Source organism: Pleurodeles waltl, chromosome 6 (assembly GCF_031143425.1).
Source record: "Pleurodeles waltl isolate 20211129_DDA chromosome 6, aPleWal1.hap1.20221129, whole genome shotgun sequence".
In the NCBI taxonomy this organism is placed as follows: domain Eukaryota; kingdom Metazoa; phylum Chordata; class Amphibia; order Caudata; family Salamandridae; genus Pleurodeles; species Pleurodeles waltl.
The window spans coordinates 1,711,251,782-1,711,274,823 of NC_090445.1; the positions used below are offsets into that span (position 1 = coordinate 1,711,251,782).

At 49.6% G+C, this 23,042-nt stretch overlaps 1 protein-coding gene across 1 annotated transcript in view; it reads left to right on the plus strand.

Annotated features, from left to right (window-relative positions):
• LOC138301822 (uncharacterized) overlaps window positions 1-23,042 on the plus strand; it is a 141,165-nt gene that overhangs the window by 36,581 nt on the left and 81,542 nt on the right. The window contains exons 4-6 of the mRNA XM_069242320.1: window positions 1,701-1,829; window positions 5,224-5,882; window positions 12,950-13,066. Of these exons, the coding sequence (XP_069098421.1) occupies window positions 1,701-1,829; window positions 5,224-5,882; window positions 12,950-13,066 (905 nt within the window). The remainder of the gene's footprint in view (window positions 1-1,700; window positions 1,830-5,223; window positions 5,883-12,949; window positions 13,067-23,042) is intronic.

The following is a 23,042-nucleotide window of genomic DNA, read 5'->3' on the forward strand; positions in this document are numbered from 1 at the left end:
TGGCACAGGTACCCACGTCTGTCACATACCGGGTGGCATTGGTACCCACGTCTGTCACATACTGGGGACACAGGTACCCATGTCTGTCACATTCTGGGGGCACAGGTACCCACATCTGTCACATGCCAGGTGGCACAGGCACCCATGTCTGTCACATACTGGGGGCACAGGTACCCACATCTGTCACATACTGGGGGAACAGGTACCCACATCTGTTACATACTGGGTGGCACAAGTACCCACATACTAGGCATCACAGGGACCCATGTCTGTCACAAACTGTGCGGCACAGGTACCCATTTCAGTCATACACTGGGCGACACAAGTACCCACATCTGTCACATACTGGGGGGCACAGGTAACCACGTTTGTAACATACTGGGGGGCACAGATACCCACATTTGTCACATATTGGGGGGCACATGTACCCACGTCTGTCACATACTGGCAGCACAAATACCCACATCAGTCACATACTGCGTGGCACAGGTAGCCACATCTGTCACATACTGGGCGGCACAGGTACCCATGTCTGTCACATACTGGGTGGCACAGGTATCCATGTCTGTCACATCCTGGGTGGCACAGGTACCCATGTCTGTCACATACTGGGCGGCACAGGTACCCATGTCTGTCACATACTGGGGAGCACAGGTACCCATGTCCGTCACATACTAGGCTTCACAGGTACCCATGTCTGTCACATACTGGGCAGCATAGGTACCCATGTCTGTCACATACTGGGGAGCACAGGTACCCATGTCTGTCACATACTAGGCTGCACAGGTACCCATGCCTGTCACATACTGGGTGGCATAGGTACCCACATCTGTCACATACTGGGCAGCACGGGTACCCATGCCTGTCAAACAGTGGGCAGCACAGGTACTCATGCCTGTCACATACCCATGTCTGACACACACTGGGCAGCACTGGAACCCACGTCTATCAAATACTGGGCGGCAGAGGTACCCATGTCTGTCACATACCCATGTCTGTCATTCACTGGGCAGCACAGGTACCCACATCTGTCACGTACTGAGTGGCACAGGTACCCACATTTGTCACATACTGGGTGGCAGAGGTACCCATGTCTGTCACCCATTGGGCAGCAAAGTGACATACCCATGTCTGTCACACACTGGATATGTTACAGTGACATGTGCTGGAGGTGTGTTACATACCTAGTGTGGCCAGCTGGGCATTGCTAGGCAGGGTGGGTGGTGTGGGTCATGGGGGCACCTATGGGACATTACCCCATTTTCATAGTGAATGAGTGGGCACAGACTTGCCAGCACTGCAGTTAGATACTGGGTGGGTATGGCACACACTGGGTAGTGTGGCATACATCGATCTGTCCATAGTCACATCCTGGATAAGTGGGCATCCATCCCATCAGTTAGTGGCATGGACATATCCGGGATGAGTGGGGCACAGTGTGGGTAATTGAGCAGTTCCGTATGGGGTGAGCAGTGTGGAGAATGGGCACTGGTAGTAGTGTGTTATGCGTGCAGTAGTGGAGCATGGTCTGTTAAGTGTGTACCTTCTCTTTGCTGGCTACTATCAATCAATCAGTAGATTTGTATAGCGCTTCTTGTCCCCCATAAGGTTATCCATGCTGCCACAGCTTTCCCTTTTCTCTGGGGTGTCACTACCCAGACCCTCTGTTAACTTTATGCCTTCTCTTCACCCCCATCTAGTGCCCAGGAACCCCGTGCCCTCTGACCTGCTGGAGAACGCGCTGTGCGGCCTGGCGCTCAGCCTTGGAGTGGTGGGCATCGCTGTGGGCATCGTCCTCCTGTTGAAGTGCAGGAAGCCCCAACAGACAGGTGAGGGTGGGTGGTCTGTGGAGAGTGGGGGGTGGTAGCTGTTCACCAAGCCCCCTGGGAGCTGGCACATGCCTTGCACTGGGGCCTCTGCATGTGGTGGGGGCCTGATGGATGAATCTGGTGAATATTTTTATTCAGAGAACTGCCACGTCTGGAAAGGACTCATTCATTTAATGGGGTGTCAAGAGCTCCAGCAGGCACCCCTTAACACCCAAAACTCCACCCAGAAGGGTGGGCACAGAGTAGAGCTTAATTTGAGCCAGTGGTTTCTGGTGCTCATCACTGGCACTTAGTTGTCATCACCAGCTCTTAGGACAGTCTGCCACATAGTGGTGCTGGTTACCTAATTTAAAGCTGAGCACACCCACAGTTGTTGGTTGGTTAATATACTTTAACAAACATTTGCAACGCAATTGGTTTCACATTTACTTCACATGATATTAATGATCCTCAGTCAGTCCTGAACTGAAATATTTGTTATAAAATATTGACCACTGTACAGCATAATCAACTGTAAGCTTTCCTTGAGGTTAGTTTTATGAATACACGCACACACAGTGTGTAGTTATTCTAGCCAGGTTTCTGCTTTGTATTTGCAGCTTGTATCACATTATAAAAATAAAACTACAAGTCCCAGAATGCAAAGCCGAAACAAAAACTAAATGAGCGAATCACTCTTCATACTAGGGATCTGGACAACTCTATGAATACTACTGCAAGTATTCCAGCTTGTATCACGTTATAAAAATAAAACTACATGTCCCAGGATGAACATGTTTGCTGAACAGAACGTGTACTAGGCAGATCAGAGTGCAAATAATGTCAAAATGCCAAAATAACTCTGGCGATTATTGTCCATTTAGAGAGAGAACGTACTTTTGTCTAGTGGAAGCTTGGACTCATTATAAGGTAGCCCTGAGGGTTAATGTTCTTTCTGGAGGGAGAACGTACTTTTGTCTAGTGGAAGCTTGGACTCATTATAAGGTAGCCCCGAGGGTTAATGTACCTGCTGCAAAGAACGTGTAGTAGGCAAATCAAAAAGTGCATATAATGGTACAATGTTAAAATATCTCTGGAGATTTATGTTCTTTGTGGAGAGAGAATGTACTTTTGTCGAGTGGAAGCTTGTAGTCATCATAAGGTAGCACATAGGGTTAATATGCCTGCTGCAAAGAACGTGTACTACACAGATCAGAGTGCCTATAATGTAAAAACAGTACTGCCAATCGAGTTCGGGCTTTGAGCGCCATGGCAGCCACGGAGTGCAGACAAAAGAAAAAAGTAGTTCGCGCAAGCTGAAGTATATCGGCAATCATGCGATTATCCCTGTAACAGGGTTGGTGTCCAAGGCGGTAACCAAACCGCCCCAGGGCAGGAGAAACGTAAAGCATTTACCATTGACTTCAAGTGATTTTTGAAAGGCAAGCGCACAAATGAAAGAAAGTGATGGGCATGAGGTGGGCGTGTTTAGAAGCCCACAATACTTACAGCAGGTCAAAGAGCTTGCACACTCGACCTAAAAATGCCTGATAGCTGCTGCCCAAGCCATTCTTCTAGCTTTGGGGGCCTGGGATAATCTGAATTTTCACACTCGTAGGAGTGTGATGGTTAGTAGTTTTGTTGGTACTGTCGTTGGCAACGCTGATAGGGACACTAAGAGGGTCATTCTGACCCTGGCGGCCGGTGGCCGCCAGGGCCACCGACCACGGGAGCACCGCCAACAGGCTGGCGGTGCTCCAACGAGCATTCTGACCACGGCGGTTCAGCCGCGGTCAGAAGCGGAAAGTCAGCGGTCTCCCGCTGACTTTCCGCTGCTCGTGTGAATCCTCCATGGCTGCGGAGCGCGCTCCGCAGCCATGAGGATTCTGACCCCCCCTACCGCCATCCTGTTAATGGCGGGAAAGCCGCCATGAACAGGATGGCGGTAGGGGGGGTCGCGGGGCCCCTGGGGGCCCCTGCCGTGCCCATGCCAATGGCATGGGCACGGCAGGGGCCCCCGTAAGAGGGCCCCGCAAAGTATTTCAGTGTCTGCCTTGCAGACACTGAAATACGCGACGGGTGCCACTGCACCCGTCGCACCTTCCCACTCCGCCGGCTCGATTACGAGCCGGCATCCTCGTGGGAAGGTCGTTTTCCCCTGGGCTGGCGGGCGGTTTTTCAGCAACCGCCCGCCAGCCCAGGGGAAAACTTGTAATACCCGCTGCGGTCTTTTGACCGCGGCGCGGTATTTTGGAGGGCGGCATCCTGGCGGGCGGCCTCCGCCGCCCGCCAGGGTCATAATGAGGCCCTAAGTCATGCAAGCTGCAGTGGCTTCCTGACGAGTGCCCTGGCACCGATGTTATTTACAAATTAAGCACTTCCAAAGAGATGCAAAAGCCACAAGTGGAGGGATTGCCTGGATGGGCACAGTCGACTCTGTCGCATTGGTTAAGGTGGAGACTAAAGCTGAATGCCCTGGTAGGCCCTGCGAAGCTCTAGACAGCGTTCTGGCACAGCTTACGAAGGCTTCTCCCTCTGTACATTCCTGTTGACCTGTTACAAATGGGTTCGGCTGGATCCGTTACTAGATGCCCGTTTTTGGTCAACTGCAAATGAGTGAGAAGTAAATCCAGTGTATTCCACTTGCATCGTCCAACTGGTGATAGTAGTGAAGTGGTCTGTTGGTGTAGCTGTTCCTCAGTGTCAGCTTGTGCCTTGTTTATGCACTGTGTGCTACAAGCACATCTCTGACAACCTAAATGTGGTCAGTTGACCATTTGTAAACCATTAGTACCAGGTTACCTGCAATGGGGCTGGGACAGTTTTGAGAGCGGTGGTGCTGACATCAAGGTTGCATCACTGAATATACAGGGATTCTGACAAATCAAGCGTCACACAGAGAACAAGGGCATCAAAGGAGCCACGCACATTCAGCAGGAGAGTGGTAGGGGTGTAGTAAGTCGATGGGGTGCACACGGTCACAACTATGTCACTAAACCACGTTGTGGTATCCACTGTCATCTACAGTCAGCACATTCTGAGTGCTTAATTTGAGCCGGTGGTTTCCGGTGCTTGCCACCGGCACTTAATTGTCAACACCGGCACTTGTGACAGTCTGCCACATGGTGGCGCTGTCTGGCTAATTTAGAGATGACCACAAGAACAGCTAATTATTAGATCAATATACATTAAGAATGACTATTACCTGCTGCCCAAGCCAATCTTATAGCTACGAGGGTCTGGGATAGTCCAAACTGTCACACTTGTAGGAGTGTGACGGTTAGTAGGTGTGTTGTTACTATCATTGGCAGCGCTGGCAGCGGGAATGTGTAGTGCAAGCTGCAGCAGCCTCCAGACGAGAGCCCCGGTGCAAGCTGCAGCGGCCTTCAGACGAGAGCCCTGGTGCAAGCTGCAGCAGAGCTGCAGCAGCCTCCAAGTGAGAGCCCCGGTGCAAGCTGCAGCGGCCTCCAGACGAGAGCCCCGGTACAAGTGCAGCGGCCTCCAGACGGGAGCCCCGGTGCAAGCTGCAGCGGCCTCCAGACGGGAGCCCCGGTGCAAGCTGCAGCGGCCTCCAGACGAGAGTCCCGGTGCAAGCTGCAGCAGCCTCCAGACGAGAGTCCCGGTGCAAGCTGCAGCGGCCTCCAGACGAGAGCTCTGGTGCAAGCTGCAGCGGCCTTCAGACGGGAGTTCCAGTGCAAGCTGCAGTGGCCTCCAGACGAGAGCCCCGGAGCAAGCTGCAGCGGCCTCCAGACGAGAGCTCTGGTGCAAGCTGCAGCGGCCTTCAGACGGGAGTTCCAGTACAAGCTGCAGTGGCCTCCAGACGAGAGCCCCGGAGCAAGCTGCAGCGGCCTCCATATTGGAGCCCCGGTGCAAGCTGCAGCGGCCTCCAGACGAGAGCCCTGGTGCAAGCTGCAGCAGCCTCCAGACGACAGCCCCGGTGCAAGCTGCAGCGGCCTCCAGACGAGAGCCCCGGTGCAAGCAGCGGCCTCCAGACTAGAGCCCTGGTGCAAGCTGCAGCAGCCTCCAGACAGGAGCCCCGGTACAAGCTGCAGCGGCCTCCAGACGAGAGCCCCGGTGCAAGCAGCGGCCTCCAGACTAGAGCCCCGGTGCAAGCTGCAGTGGCCTCTAGACAGGAGCCCCGGTACAAGCTGCAGCGGCCTCCAGACGAGAGCCCCAGTGCTTAATTGTTTTACAAACTAAGCACTTCACATTCTGCATTCAAATGACCACTAAATTTGCACGTACACAGTTTAATTGATAAAACTATTTTGCACACAAATGCTAATGCATGGAAATCAGGTTTGCACCGCTCATTTATAGGTATTTAGAGGTTGTGTGTCAGACGAAAACGACATCCTACAGCCTTCTCTTTCACAGCAGCAAGATGTTCATATAGTTCACTTCACACCATCCTCTCACTTTGCAGTCAAAGAAAGAAAAGCAAAGACCAATCTCCATTTTAAAACAATTAGAAGCAATTTCTCAGAAGACATAGACTGACATTTGACCTTTGCCTTTGAACTCACTGCAAATGTGACAAGATAAAAACAAAATTTAAAGTCATTGTAAATGCTTGTTCACCTTTGAAACCCCATCGTGGTTATTTTGGGGGTGCTGCACCCCGCACCCTTACTTCCAGCACCTATGGTTAACTGGAATTTCTGCTTCGGACATGGGGCATGATTTAGAGTTTGGAAGACAAGTTACTCTGTCACAACGGTGATGGATATCCCGCCGCCGAAAAATAAATCCCATTATATTCGATGGGATTTTATATGGGATGCGATATCCGTCACCGTTGTGACAGAGTAACCCGTTTCCCCAAACTCTAAAGGCCTGATTTAGAGTTTGGTTGATGGGGTTGGTCCGTCACAAATGTAACTGATATCCTGTTCTCCGTATTACGATCCCGTTAGATGCTATAGGAATCGTAGTACGGCAGATGAGATATTCGTCACTGTTGTGACAGAGTAACCCGTTTCCCCAAACTCTAAGGGCTGATTTAGAGTTTGGCTGATGGGGTTGCTCTGTCACAAATGTGACTGATATCCTGTTCTCCGTATTATAATCCCGTTAGATGCTATCCGACTGGTCATACGGCAGATGGAATATCCGTCACGTTTGTGGTAGAGTAACCCGGTCCGCCAGCTCTAAATGGAGCCCTCGCCCCAGTTTTCTCGCCAGCAGCTGCAGAGGAGGACAGATGTGCGAGAGAGCGGGAAGATGCGCACATTGTACCCTCAGGGATACCCGTGTATCGGTGGCAGACCAGCCGGCACCGGAGGCCACACCAGCCGGCACCAGAGGCAGACCAGCCGGCACCAGGGGCAGCTTTACCACCCCTTACCTCATACAGTACCACATTTTGTTTTCAGTTAAGCTGTAACTATTTTATAATGTACACTCGTCTGAAGTTGGTTTTACCAAGACTTGTGGATTATTGCCCAGAAATGCTGGTGACATTTAGGATCAATTTAAGAAATATTAAGATAGTAAACAAAAACCGCAATGAATAAAATCGGGAAGTAAAACACTGAGCGTTGGGAAAAAAAGAAAAATTAAGAGTAAAATGTAGTAAAGATGAAAGGAGTGTGTTAAAACAACAAGGGAGGAGGGGAAGGTGGAGACACCTCCCGCAAAATAAAACAATAGACGAGGAGGAGGAGTCCGAGTACCTGGGGAAGGGGGAGGGTTCGTGTGATGAGGCTCATTTGTTAAAGGGAGGGAGAGTCACTCAAAATGAAATGTTGATACTAACCTCGAAACTCATGAAAAAAAGTATCTCAAACTTAAAAAAGGCCAGAGTTTGAGACTTGTCATCCCACATTAATTTCGAAGCGATTAAACTCCCCAGAGTAACAGTTACCCACATTTGGATCTAGGAGCAATATCTGCTTTTACCGGCTTGACAAACACACACAGCCTTAGACACACACACACACAACCACACTCACACCACAGCCCCTAATTACAAAGCCACAGCTCGGAACACACACAGTAAGTACATAGCCCCGCACACACCTAGTCTTAAACACGCACACACACATACACACACAGAGACACGCGCAAACACACACACATATCCATACACACGAACACATACCCACATCCACACACAGACACACACACAGACCCTAATTACAAAGCAACAGCTCGGAACACACGTAGTAAGTACATAGCCGCGCGCACACCTAGTCTTAAACACGCACACACACATACACACACAAAGACACACGCAAACACAGACACACATCCACACACACACACACACAGCCACACAGCGCCTAATTACAAAGCCACAGCTCGGAACACACGCAGTAAGTACATAGCCGCGCACACACCTAGTGTTAAACACGCACACACACAGAGACACACGCAAACACAGACACACATCCACACACACACACACACAGCCCCTAATTACAAAGCCACAGCTCGGAACACACGCAGTAAGTACATAGTAGCGTGCACACCTAGTCTTAAACACGCACAAACACATACACACAGAGACACACACAAACACACACACACATCCATACACACAAACACATCCACACATCCACACACACACACACACACACGTACACACACACAGACACACACACTCACAAACACACACATCCACACACAGATGCACACACAGGCATACACACACACACAGTCTCTTTCACCACACACGTACACGTGCTCTGAGTGGATGGAGAGCGTTTATACACTGGCCAACACACTCGGCTCCTTCTAGGCGCTGCGGCACGTCTGGGCATGGGATCAAGAGAGGCTGTTATGTTAGTTAATGCGAGGTGGTTGGCTTCATTGCTGGCGTCATCGAGAGTGCGCCTCGCAGGGCTTTCATTGAACCATGAAGCGTCTGGCTGCTGTCAAGCCCCAGCCTGCACCCAAGCAGGCCCGGGAGGGGGGCAAACGTTCATGGGGCCCATTCAACCCAAGACCAATGAATGTCTGTGGTTCTCTCCTCACATTCTGCAGGGACCTCATCATGGGGGAAACACGCGTTCAGGGGCCCCATTGAACCCAAGACCATTGAATGTCTGTTGTCACATTCTGCAGGGGCCCCATCATGAAGGAAAGCAAGCGTTCAGGGGCCCCTTAATTCCAAGACCAATGAATGTCTGTGGTTCTCTCGTCACGTGCTGCAGGGGGCCCATCATGGGGGTAACACGCGTTCAGGAGCCCAATGAACCCAAGACCAATTAATATTTGTGGTCACATGTTGCATGGGCCCCATCATGGGGGAAACGAGCGTTCAGGGGCCCAATGAACCCAAGACCAATGAATGTCTGTGGTCACATGCTGCAGGGGCCCCATCATGGGGGAAACGAGCGTTCAGGGGCCCCATTGAGCCCAAGACCAATGAATGTCTGTGGTTCTCTCGTCACATTCTGCAGGGGCCCCATCATGGGGGAAGCAAGCGTTCAGGGGGCCCTTGAGCCCAAGACCAATGAATGTCTGTGGTTCTCTCGTCACATTCTGCAGGGGCCCCATCATGAAGGGAAGCAAGCGTTCAGGGGGCCCTTGAGCCCAAGACCAATGAATGTCTGTGGTTCTCTTGTCACATTCTGCTGGGGCCTCATTATGGGGGAAACAAGCGTTCGGGGGGACCATTGAGCCTAAGACCAATGAATGTCTGTGGTTCTCTTGTCACATTCTGCAGGGGCCCCATCATGAAGGGAAGCAAGCGTTCAGGGGGCCCTTGAGCCCAAGACCAATGAATGTCTGTGGTTCTCTTGTCACATTCTGCTGGGGCCTCATTATGGGGGAAACAAGCGTTCGGGGGGACCATTGAGCCCAAGACCAATGAATGTCTGTGGTTCTCTTGTCACATTCTGCAGGGGCCCCATCATGGAGGAAACAAGCGTTCAGGGGCCCCATTGAGTCCAAGACCAATGAATGTCTGTGGTTTTCTCATCACGTTCTGCAGGGGCCCCATCATGGGGGAAGCAAGTGTTCAGGGGCCCCATTGAGTCCAAGACCAATGAATGTCTGTGGTTCTCTCATCACGTTCTGCAGGGGACCCATCATGGGGGGAAACAAGCATTCAGGGGCCCCACTGAGTCCAAGACCAATGGAAGTCTGTGGTTCTCTCAGCATGTTCTGCAGGGGCCCCATCATGGGGGAACAAATGTTCAGGGGCCCCATTGAGCCCAAGGCCAATGAATGTCCGTGGTTCTCTCATCACGTTCTGCAGGGGCCCCATCATTGTAGGTTACACCGCTGCTGCTGGCTCACAAGCTGAGGGAACCTGAGCTTTTGTGTAGCACAACTCCTGTCTAGGAGCCCTGGGGGGCCTTCTTGCTTCCATCTGCAGCGTTGAAGGATCGCTGTACATTTTGAGGAGAGCTCTTTCTGGCCCGTAGCCTCTGGACAGCGCCCTAGTGTCGCTGGCTGAGAGGGCAGGAGTGCATCTGGGACAGGAGAGGACAGTTTGACCCAGAATCCTGGACGTGGAGGTTACCAAGGGGCCTGTAGTTTGCAGCTGATAAAGCCTTAGTTTTCTTGTGAGATCCCAGGACCGAGGCAGTTCCTTCCTGAAAGTCTGTTTGTCAAGTGGCTTCTAGGAGGGGCCATGGTCTGTGTGCGCTCTTGAAGGCCGTTGCTTTGCAACAGGTAACTGAGCGAGTGGATGACCCAGAGTAGAGACCTCCGGGTGCCAACTTGGTGCTGGATTCAGGAATCCTGTCTGAGGCAAAGTGTGGGCCAATTCATTGTTTTATTAGGTCGTGCATTTGAGACCTCTTGTATATACTTTAGTATATACTTCTATACTACTTTGTGGGGACTCTGCTTTTTCACTGGTTAGTTTCAGTGCCCTTATAAAAAAAATCCTTGCTTGCTAGTGGTCAATCCGTGCTCTTTGTCCCACCTTTTCCACAGTTGTACACTCCCCTGGAGCATGGCCCTAGTACTTGTACACTTCCACTTGTGCATATGTAGCATGTGCTTAGGGATTACTTTTTTCAAAGGCTAATAGCATTTGACCAGAGCGCTGGATGTTTCAGAGGCTCCAGGCTGTTTCTGTTAACAGGCCTCTGGTCTATTACTTATTTTCATCTGCAGTCATGTGTGACTTTGTTTATTCCATTCCTTACTCTTCATCCCGCATTTTTTAGACGTAGATGTTGCATTATAGAGTGATGAATTATTCACTTTTAAATACAATGTTGATTTTTTATTGCTTTTTAAATATTGATGTTTTTGTGTGTTTCATTAACTTGCTTTTTGGGTAAACATTAACATTTATCGACTTTGTAGCAGGATGAAAGATACATTGTATTTATAGGTCTGTTTATATGGTGGTCAATGTGAGTTTTTGGCATTAGGTAGGCTGTGTGGTGATTTAACTTTATTTATTGCAAAACTGGTTACAAAGCTAAGCAAAACAACACATGCCATAAAATAAAGTTCATTTTTAATCACACAGCAAAGCATATAAATTATTTAATGTTGAATGCAACATGGAAGTTTGTAAAGCAAATGTTTCTTTTGAAATAATCTCTTTATTATGTAGCACCCTGGAATACGTTTTCTTCTTAACAACTTGAAAGCTTGGGAAGTATTATCATGTCTTTGTGTGAAACTTAACTGTGAAGCTTAGCATCCATGCATTCGGCCAGGAAACTCACTGCCTTTCTGAAATAAACATTCACAGATGCTGGTTCTAGCAAAGGTACAAATCTTTACTGCTGGCTGTTTAAATTCTCACTTTCTTCATGAATAGTTCTCTGCTACTTTAACACATTGACAGACTATTTAACTGTTTCACACCACTCCTTATGTAAATGCAGGGCTGCTTTAGCACTGGTGTTGCCTTGTGCGACAGTGTTTTTGTGGTCCCCCCACCCCATGACTAACTCCTTAGAATTCCTTACTACCACTGGGCAAATGAACCCTTCATTTTTCTTTAGCCCCAATTTCACATACATGTATTTGTTTTAAAGCACTTGTAAAACATGGCTTTATTAATCCACTCAATTATTGACATAAAATATAGTTCTGTTCTTTGCAGTAGGCACGTTAACTCTCTACGCTACTGTATGGCGAGTTATAGCTGCTTTGTATAAAACTCCCATCTTTTTCCTTGGCAGGAACATTAATCACAAGAAGTAAATAGATATTTAAATTATTTGCTGAAGGCTGGACACAAACGGAGCTTTTCAACAGGTGCTTTAAGAGCGCACGTTTTGCAAGTTACTGCTAAACACAGCGCCTCCTGGAGGTTAGCGCCCCTAAATCGAGGCTCACCACCCGGTGCAGCCGCACCACTTGCACCGCTATAAAGCTGGCTGTGCGTAGATGAATTATTCACTTTTAAATGCGATGTTGAATTTTTGTATTGCTTTTTAAACACATATATTATATATATATATATATATATATATATATATATATATATATAGTAAAAGAGACCTCAAAATAGAAATATAAAACAATAAAAAAAAATCAGCAACATTTTCAATTTCAACTGCAGGTAAAGGAAGAAGGTACATAGAAATGCTTTAGTTCAGTGGTTCCCAACCTGTGGTCCGGGGACCCCTGGGGGTCCGCGAACCCTTCTCAGGGGGTCCGCGAGAGCCTAGAAAATTAACAAATATTGACAAATTAGGTCCCCAGCTTCCAGTAATGACTCAGACGGGGGTCCCCGGATTCCCATGATGATTCAGTGGGGGTCCCTGGGTTCCATTAATGTTAAAGTGGGGGTCCACAGAAACCAAAAGGTTGGGAACCACTGCTCTAGTTATATACAGGGCCACTAGATTTTTATTGCAAAAAGGACCTCAGTGTGCAGCAGAGTTGAACAATTTATGTCAAAAAAAGTCCACCTAGGCATTTACAACACCAATAGCTCTAACGCAAAAAAATGCGGGACTTGTTGCATTGCACATGCTTGTTTTAACTTGGGTTACGGGCGGTGCGAGGGGTTCCTGCATCTGGCTGGCTGCCACTCTGGGTGTTTCAGGTTTTCCTCCTGGTCTCCTCTCCGGTCCCCTCTTTGTCCAAGCCGCATGTTTAGGTTTTTGAGTTTGGTTTGCCGCTGCGAGGTAACGAGGCGCTTTGAAATGCTCATCGACGCCACCACAGTCTCATCTCTGACCTCATTTCTCTCTCTTGTGTCTTTCCTTCAGAATGAGCCTGGACAGACAGATGGACAGAGGATCGACCACCGTCGTGCCCTCCTGCTGCCCCCAGCATCCAGTCGTCTCATCCTGGATTCTGACTTCTCTCCCGCCCTGAGCGCCAAGGTGATGTCCAGCGGTCTGTCCCGGGATCCAGGGAGTCAAGAGACCCTCGAGACCAGCGGGGACAGACACACAACCACCCTCCACCTTCACACACCCAAGATGTGAGGGCTTCACAGCTCCATCTCCTAGACCGTCCCCCCTCCCTGCCAAGGAGGCATGTGTCATACAGTCCACAGGGGTTAACCCTTCAGGATCTTGTGTATTGTGCCCCCCCATTCCTTGAGGACATGTGACGGAGAGCCAACATGCACTGGACATGTGTCACACAAGTCAGGGATGTTACACCTTGCAAGTCCATGAATGTCACCCTATCCTGTTAGGAGAACATGTAACATTTATTAACATGCACTGGACATGTGTCATACAACTCAGGGATGTTACACCTTGCAGGACCATGAACCTCACGCTAGAATGTTAGGAGAACACGTAACATATTTAACATGTGTTGAACTTTCCAGGATCAGCGGCATTGTGGCCTACCCTGAGGGCAGAACACGTAACATGGAATTACCATGCCTTGAACCTTCCAGGACCATGAACCTCACTCTATCCTGTTAGAAGAACAGGTAACATATATTCAACATGTGTTTAACATTTCAGGGTCAGGAGCTTTGTGGCCTACCCTGCAGGCAGAACACATAACATATAACATATAACTAACATGTCCTGAACTTTACAAGATCAGGAGCACTGTCGCCTATCCTGTTAGGACAACACGTACATATAATTAACATGTGCGGAACCTTGCTGGACCGGGAGCATCGCCCCCTGCCGTGTAAAGAAGCATGCCGTTCACACAGCCTCCTAGGGTGTAACACTGTCCCAGAGCGTGTGCTGGGACAGTGGGGTAACGAAACTGGAGCCCCCCATGCACAGACCAAGGAGGAAAGCCCCTCCGAACTCAGTCCAGGTGCTGTGCTGAGGGGTCCCCTGGAGCGCGGGGCTGCGGGGGCCTTTGTTACGCCACTGTACTGGAACCGCCTTGTCCTAGCGTGGACATGTCGGCGCTGGACTTTGGGAGGCTTCGCCCTCCAGTGGCGGGGCGTGTCCCTCTGTCCCCGGGGTTTACAGAGTCGGACGGGGACGGCCGATCCATGGCTGGTTTTAGGATATCCAAGAAAGATACGTTTACACACAGGTCATTCGAATAGTCTAGTCAGTCAATGGGGTGTTGCATCCGAAGATTGTTTGCAGAAATAGCGTCTCATGTAAACATTGTTTCCCAAGTACAAAAATACTCTCCGCTGGGTGTAGATTTCTATTACTAATAGGGGACCTCGACATCCAGGAGGGCATCTTTATGTCAGGGGATATTCCTGCAAGGATATCCTGTCACCAGCTGTCCTGGCCTGGACATGGCCCTGGTGCTCCTACTCTGGACACCCATCTCTTTGACCCCTTGGACAGCTGGCGGCCAGCGGCCAGGGGTGCGCACTGACCTCACGGCCTCCACCACAGTCTGGTCAGCAGTGGCGATGACAGTATAGCGCTGAGAAGCAGAGCACGAGGGAAGATGGACATCGGAAGGGCACATTCTGAGGTCAATATTTGGGTTTTGACCTGGACATGCTGCGCCCCTGGCAGTCTGTAGGCCAGGGGATGGTGAAGGGGTGAGAACATCGGCCATCTTCTGAGGTCTGTCCTCTGGGAGGGCAAGGACTCAGGGCCATAGACTGAGAAGTCCTGGGGGTCTGGGTCTGTCCTCTGGGGGGGGGGGGGGCACGGGCTCAGGGCCATAGACTGAGAAGGCCTGGGGGTGCTGGGTTTGTCCTCTGGGGGGAAAGGGTTCCGGCCATAGACTGAGAAGGCCTGGGGGGGGCTGGGTCTGTCCCCTGGGGGGGCACGGGCTCAGGGCCATAGACTGAGAAGGCCTGGGGGTGCTGGGTCTGTCCTCTGGGGGGGGGAAAGAGTTCCGGGCCATAGACTGAGAAGGCCTGGGGGGCTGGGTCTGTCCTCTGGGGGGGCTGGATTTCTGTCCTGGGCTGGAGTTCAAGGTGCACAACCCAGACTCTGAGGCCGGATTTAGAGTTTGGTTGTGACTTGAAATCATTGAATTGGTGAAGGAAGCACTGAATATGGAGGCGGGCCCGCTGGCGGTATTCTCCACACCATAGCGTCCGGGCGCTGGTGGAAACTCCACCTGATTTTTTTCCCTTCAGATTCAGTGCACCCTCCACAAATCAGTATTTTCTGTTACTCTAAAATTCAAATCATCAGGACGCTTATTCACAAGCCCCCTGGGCCACCTGAGTGTCACTTTTTGTGGCGCACTGGAGGTGCAGGCTGCAGACGCATATCTACAAGACCACGCAAAGCAACGTTGCGTGGCTTTTCTGGGCCTTGTATATATGGAGTAAGACAAGGCAGTGCAAGCCGCTCAGTTGCCTTATTCTGTGTCAAAGAGGTATTCCATCGGCGTTGCGGCAGGTGTTCCCACGCAGCAGCCGTGGATTTTGACACATTCCCAGATTCACAACACCATGTAAACCTGGGAATGCGTCAGAAGCCTACGCCTCCCCAGGAGAGGCGTAACAAGGAGAAATATCTTAATTTCCTCCAGTTTTTTTCCTCTTTCCATGTGTGCTGCATTCTTCACCACACACAGAAACAAGAAAACGCATCCATTGATTGTTTTTGTGCAGGAAGGCGTCCCTTCCTGCACTAATGCAATCATTCATCTAACGTAAACACCATTGCACCACGGTGCAAGGATGCCTGCATTGGTGCGAGGCAGCTAACTGTGTGCCAGTGCAGGGGGAGAGGACAGGAATGCGCCATATCTCGTGGGCACGGTCCGTTCCTTCTTGTGATGCAGGGCAGTACAGCAAGAAGCCTCGTGGCACTGCCCTGTCCCAACATGTAAACGAGCTCCCTGGCTCTAGGCCTACTCCACTCGGACAACAAAGGGTGCATTCTCGCGTTCCACAGGAGGGCTACCATGTGTGTAAATCAAGTTGCCGCAACGTGTTTCCCTCAACTCCGACCGCATGTGGTGTTAATGCTGCTGCTAACAGAGGGCCTCCTGTGTGAAATCTTTCCCCGGTCGCAAAGCCTTATTCACGAAATCACAGGCTGTGACAGCTCAAAAGGAAGGTCACAATGTAGGAATCTGCTCATATACTAACGTAAAATGTCTTTCCAACTTAGAAAGTTCTCTCTGCGACCCATGATCATCTACAAAATAAAAAGGATATGGGTGGGTTCCTTCCTGCTTTGTGACTCGCGACAGAATGCATCATTCGCTAGGGTGAAGCATTATTCAGAGAACCCCTACCCAAAGTGCAAGGCACCCCCTCATAAAGTGCCCCCAACCCCACCCTCACCCCCGGTCCAGCGTTCAACTTTTGGGCGGTGCAAGGCCCCCAAATGCCAGTCACAAAATGGCAGTTCTGTTTTTGAATAGGACAGGGCTGCTGTCAATCACTAATCCTTTCCCTGCAGTAATGAGACCAGAGTTATTTAATTCCTTGCGAAGGGTGTATGTTCAATGCAGTCATTGTGCCAAAATACTGACTGTTCTGCCAGATGACATTTGAAGATGTTGGTAATGCTTGTACCCCAGTTTTCCTGACTTCTCCCCCAGTAACCCTAAATCTGAGTTCATGCTGAGCAGTAGGATTAACGCCTCAGATGTTACCTCCAGATTTTGCACAGGACTTTTACAAGATCCCTCATTATCCGACGCCCATCTGCACTTGGACCGCTTTGCCCCTCAAACCCGCTTCCCGCTCTCAGGGACTTTGGCTCGAGCTAATGAACGTGGCTTCCTCCACCTGTGATTGGTGGAGAAGGGCGCAAAGTTTTTCTGCTGCAGTTTGATCCCAATGAACGTTGTTTGAACCTTGTTGAGCTCTGTTTCCTGTCTGGCCTTAACCTTAGGACAATAAAGTATATTTGTTACAATCGGCCGTGGATCTGGTGTGTTCCAAACTGTGTCCAGTGTGTTATCCTGAGTGTGGCTCCAACCTACCCCACTCCTGGGGCCTTGAAAGTGGCACGTCCTAAAGCGGGGGGTGGAGGGGAGGAAGTGTGTGTTTTATCCACTGTGAAGGGCTTCCTAGAGCTAGCCAGGTGTAGCCCCTGAGGCAGACGGGTGACCTGGGTTTATCAATGAAGGGCCAGGTTGTAGGTATTTTTCCAAAATGCAGCTGCTCATTCACAAAGCCCCTTCTGTAGCCTTGGGACGAGAGATGAGACGAACGCCCTCCCTCCCCGGATCCCTCAGCTCTGGTCCTCGGAGGAGGCTCTGATACTTCTGTCTTAGAAATCGACTCAGGGCCGAAGGGATGGCTTTGGATTGCTTCGGTGGGTGAGTCACACACAGCAATAGAGACCCGGAGAAGATCTCTCCAATGTGTGCTCGAAGGTCCTGTGACGAGGAATCACAGTCGCAAACGAGGAGCGACATTTTGAAGTCTGAGACATAGTAATAGGAAGGTCTGGGAAGTCACAACCTGAAGAGTTTCTGGTGCCCAACCTTGAAGACATCATAGCATAGCAAAGCAAGCATCTTTCTAATCTATACATTGCTGCAAAGTACTCTTCTGATGTCACAATAACTTGTGGGCCAGTGGTGAGTTCCTTGTCAAAGTGAACCAGTGAATGATGGTTGAGGGTACTGGGGAGTGCCCTGGCTGGAAGCCTATAGGGCAGTCCTCATACATCAGCCTGGGCACCCCTCAGCCTGGTGTTGACTCTGTGAATACTAGAAGGGCTTCCGGCCCCCATTCCGTGGTTCCTGCAGTCTGGGGCGGCAAGGAGGAGGTGCATTTGTACTGGACTCTTGGCAGCTCACTACATCGTGGTATCATCGATAGATACAAAAACCGTGAAGCCCAAGGGTTGATGAGGTCAGCCAAAAGCATCCTATAAACATTGAATAAGGCCAGACTGGGCGATGAACCTGGGGGGAACCCAAGAATCCAACGTGGATCTGTACAGGAGGTGTCCTGGCTGGAGTAGGAGTCACGCCATCGAATAATGAGATGCAAGGGACTGAAACGTGCATATGGCATCAAAGAGGAGACTGTACGGAAACTGGGGCTTAGAGGTGTTTACAGAGACCCATTAAAAGCAGCCTGTGATTGGACATGGAGGGACCAAAACTCTGAATGACTGGGTGAAAAGGTAAATCTTCCAAGTTGCTGGTAGAGCGCTTCTTGGGCTCTTGGCCTAAGCGCATCTTGGACTCTTGGCCTAAAGAGCTGGACAACCCTTGCCAGGGTCTCCGACTGCAGATCCTAAGCTTAGAGCTGTAGCTGCAGACTGGTGGCTACAAACATGATGAACCAGAAAGGAAGAGGGACCCAGCAAACAGCAGGAGCCCCACAAACAACAGCTCCAGACTACTCACCCGGGGCCCACGCTAGAGTACAGAGCACAGGTAGTGGCGCAGGCAATCAGGGTCAAAGGTTAAGGTTGTCATTTATGCCCAGCATCATTTCTTTTAATGGTGTTGGGGGACTGAGAGAACCTTCCCTACAGGAGAAGGGTGTGGCTGCCCTGGGTCAGAGCCACCAAAGAGCCAGTCTGGGTTTGTATCACGGAAGGGGTGAGCACCAAGGTCTGCGCTGTGAGCATCTTTAGCATGGAGCGGCGGGCGCTGCGGAGACAGTGCGCCCTAGAACCATCAACGCGCTGCCACCAGGATGTGGCTGCCCTGGGCCCAACACATTAGTGAGAGCCAGAGGGGTTGCTTGAAGCAGCGGTTCCATCTTTCACAGTGCAAGTGGCACCCCCTGCTTGAGGGGGGTGCAGGGGAGGGTTTAGAGGTTCCTAGGGTGGGCCCCAGAGGTCCTGACAGGGCTGTTTTCAGCACTCAGCACTATTCCAGAGTCAATGGTGTTGAGCCTATATAAAGGGCCCGGGGGGTTAGATCCTGTGTAAACCAATGTACCCAAAGGAACCCACTGGAAGGATCTCATCTTCAGCCACCTCTATGACCCCCACCCGTAGAGCAGCGATGCGCTACACAGGTTCACTCACACATTTGTTGCCATTTGGACACAGTACAAATAGTCAACCAACTTCTCATCTGGAAGAGGGGCGACATATCTTCTGAATAGCAACTGTTCATCAAAGTCCTTGAGAGACTCGTGACAGCTGTGACAGGTAAAAGGAATTGTTGTGTGAAGTGTCAAGGGGTTTGTGATATGCAAGGACACGACCTTACACCCAACACATGAGGAGGGAGAGTGAGCAATGCACCCTTGTGAATAAAGAGAGTGTATGAATCTCCTTACCTGGGATAGACAACACCAGTAGAAGGTGGATCAATTACAATGACATTAAGCTTAATGGCTGCACGAGTCAAACACATCGATATCAAGAGGCGGGTCACATACTTGTTTATTGATCCCGTCACGCTCCACCCCAACCATTGCTTCTCGCTGTCAGTAATGCTTCGCTACTATCTGCGGGTCCAGATGCTCCCAATGTCCTACCTGGTCCTGTTGAGGCCCGCCACCTCCCAGTTCGAACATCGTCGACCAAGTATAAGAAACACACCAATGCTGTTTTTAAGGCTCATGGGCGATCAATGCAGATTTCTTGTGGTTGTTTGTTCTGAGTAACACAGATGGTGTTTTACGCTTATAAAAAGTGTGTTTATACTCCTTTGTGTGGTTTGTGGGGACACTATGCACACTATTTCATTTCAAGTAATGAATTTACTTTATCGCTGTGGCTGTCACAAATGCTGTTATTATTGTGGTGGTCTTTTGCATGATTGTCTTACAACAGCGTTAAGTGCGTAAAGCTGTTTTGGATATTGAATTACTTTGGGCCTGATTTAGAACTCGGCGGACGGGTTACTTTGTCACAATGGTGCCGGGTAGCCAGTCCACCAAAATCTAAATCCCATAGGATACAATGGGATTTATATTTTGGCGTATGGGATATCCATCACCGTTGTGACAGAGTAACCCATCCACCAAAATCTAAGTCCCATAGGATACAATGGGATTTATATTTCGGCACACAGGATATCCTTCACCGTTGTGATGGAATAACCGATCTGCTGAAATCTAAGTCCCATAGGATACAATGGGATTTATATTTTGGCGGACGGGATATCCATCACCCTTGTGACAGAGTAACCCATCCCCCGAAATCGAAATCAGGCCCTTCTTGCTTTAAAGTTATGCCTAGAAGTGCCGCTGTTTTCCGTAGGCATTCCTCTTGATGGGGTTCATAAATACAGGTGTAAGTATGATCTCCGAAGATGGAGGGAGGGAGGGAAACTCCGTCTAAAAGACCTTTTGTACAATGTGGAGCACCCATTTGTCGTTTGGAATTTACCATCTTGTTATTCCACCCCCAACCCTTGGTACCTGGCCAGCGCTGTGATCCTTGGCGATAGCCAGGATGGATGAATCTTGGAACTGGATTCCTGCTTCCACCTGCAGAAGGAAAAACAAGAAGATATTTCCTTTTTTTCACAGAATTATCATATCTCTGAGACCTTCAAGGCTGCCTGAAAGACTTTCATCTAGAAGAGTTTGAAGCATCGTTTCTGAAAGATGAGGAATGCTTCTGTTTTTTTAACAGGCGATGAAGCTTGTCCTCCAAACCTGTGCCAAAAAGCTTCGCTTGCTCCCTCTAAAGGCATTTTAAGGGTTGTAGCTCACTGGGCTGTGTTCATGTTCCAGACTTTCAAATAAAGATTGCGCCTAGCAGCCACCGAAGCACCACTATCCAAAGCTGTGGAATGAACAACATTAAAAGAAATATCCGAACGCAGCTCCCCCTGGCGCGCCACAGGCTCCAAAGGTTGAGAACACCCAGTGGGCTCCTGAACACAAAGTATTGACGTTGGTGATCAAGGACCAGGCTGTGTAGGCTCCATAAACTCCTCTCCCATAACCACAAGGTGCCGGAAAAAACCTTCTTCAGAGAAGAATCAACTATTCTATCAGCAGGACCCGTAAGAATATTCTCTTCCACCACTGAGGAACTACCAATCAAACCAGCAACCACTGAATGGTGTCTGGTGAAAGGGCCTCTATCTTCTCCAGAGTATGAACCCTGGTAAGAACATTCTTTCTGGGTTCTTCCATTCCTGTTTGACAACTTCCAAAACAAACTGGTGAATCGCAGGACCAGCACTGGTGGGCCTCTGGAGTTGAGGAAGCACGCCCTCCTGGGAGGCAGAAGGACTTTCCACTGGATAAAAACTCATAGTTTCCCTGATCTGGGACAATACTCCAGGTAACAGCTCCTTAGAAATATATTTTTCAATTCATTCTGGTGCCGGAAAAGAACTCTCCGAGTCAGAAGACATCAGAATCCAACAGAACATCCAAAACAGGCCTCCCAGGCATCTTGGAGGTGTCTTTCTGGAATTCTTCCAGAGTGTCCACAGCAGTTCTCCTAATCTTGTCTTACTCCAACTCATGCTTGCCCATTCGTGTCCTCTGTGGTGAAAGAGGAGAAGGTGGGACACCAGAGGAATCAGAAGGAGCAAAATGAGGAGATAAATGTCTCCTTTTGGTTGAATGTTTCACCATAGCAGCAAAACAAACGAGGGCAAAATGCCAGGCAACAAGAAATCAGCACAGAAAAGCACACAAAACACCATACATAGCTTTCCAAAATGCAGACTCCTATAAGTGTAGTGATATCCATCTTGGACCCGGTTTAGTTCTCCTTGTTTCAGCTTTGTCGCATTGCACATTTTGTATGTTGTACATTGTAGCCACATTACGTTCTAGATGCCGTATTCTTCACTTTCAAGCTTGCATGTTTTCTATCTGGGAAGTCAGTGTACATGACACCTGCTTCCAGTTAGCGAGGAACACACTGTCCAAGGATGGAACGTGCTATTCTGAGTTCTGAGTTTGCTATCTCAGACGACACCTTCTAAGAGAAAGACACAGCATCACGTCAGGGCTCCATCTTCTAACAGTGCAGTTTTATTATATACGCCAATCACGGGCCTGAAAGGTGAGAGAGGCATTTCAGCCACGACCATCATGGGGCTGCTGTGTTCAACACATGCAGTTTATGTGGCACTGATCCACCAGCCTCCTGGCGAGGAGTGCCAATCGTATCACAGGCAGACTCGTGACACCTGTTTCAGGTATGAGGCTAGGCCAATTCCTCTGATTGGACAGGCAGAAGGGTACACCCCATAATGCCGTCATTAGGCATCGCATCGAGACATTAGGCTGTGGTAGGTAGGAAGCTCTAGATCCTCCTGAACTGATTAGCTATGGTGGGTGCATTCATTGTCTTCACACTTTTTATAATGCTGATCACCTTTTTTCTTTTTATCTGCCTTATAATCTCAGCAAATATACTTTACATAAGTTTATGTTAGTTTCAATAAAATATATTGATAACTCTCCATGTATCTTTCTTATTTTGCGCCATGGCATGCATGTGTAATCTAATGAAAAGGTAAGATCTGTTTCCAAGGCTGCCCTGGGGAGTCAGAGTGTCATGTTTTAGGTTGCCACAAATCACCTGCTCCCCGAAAGAGTAGGGGTATGGGTGAGGCACGGCGAGCTAGCCAGGAAACAGACCAACATATTCTGTTGGTGTGGATGGACTTAGTCCCCGTATTCTGAAGCTATGTTATCCTAAAACACACAGTCATTTTGCTATAATGGGAACCACACCACCATACCTGAAATGTTGTAGGGACACTGATCCTCATGCTCAAAAAGTGAGAATATCCACTCCTGCCGACTGCCAGAATGCTGCACACACTCAGTGCCATAAACTCTCTCCTCTCTGCCCCGTCCGGCAGGAGGGAATTAAGAGAATTCTGAAAGGAAGCCACTTGCCTCTGCGCTAAACCAGGGAGGGAGGCTTCACGTGAGAGACATTTGCATTGCTGCCCAGCGCTGTAAGATCTCAAGTCCCACGATGCAGGAAAAGTCCTGCACAAGCCCCGCAGGTAAGGATTCCGCTACTGACCCAACCAAGTACTTCCTGTCAGGACCCAGGAAAAACAAGTTTTTGCAATGCAATG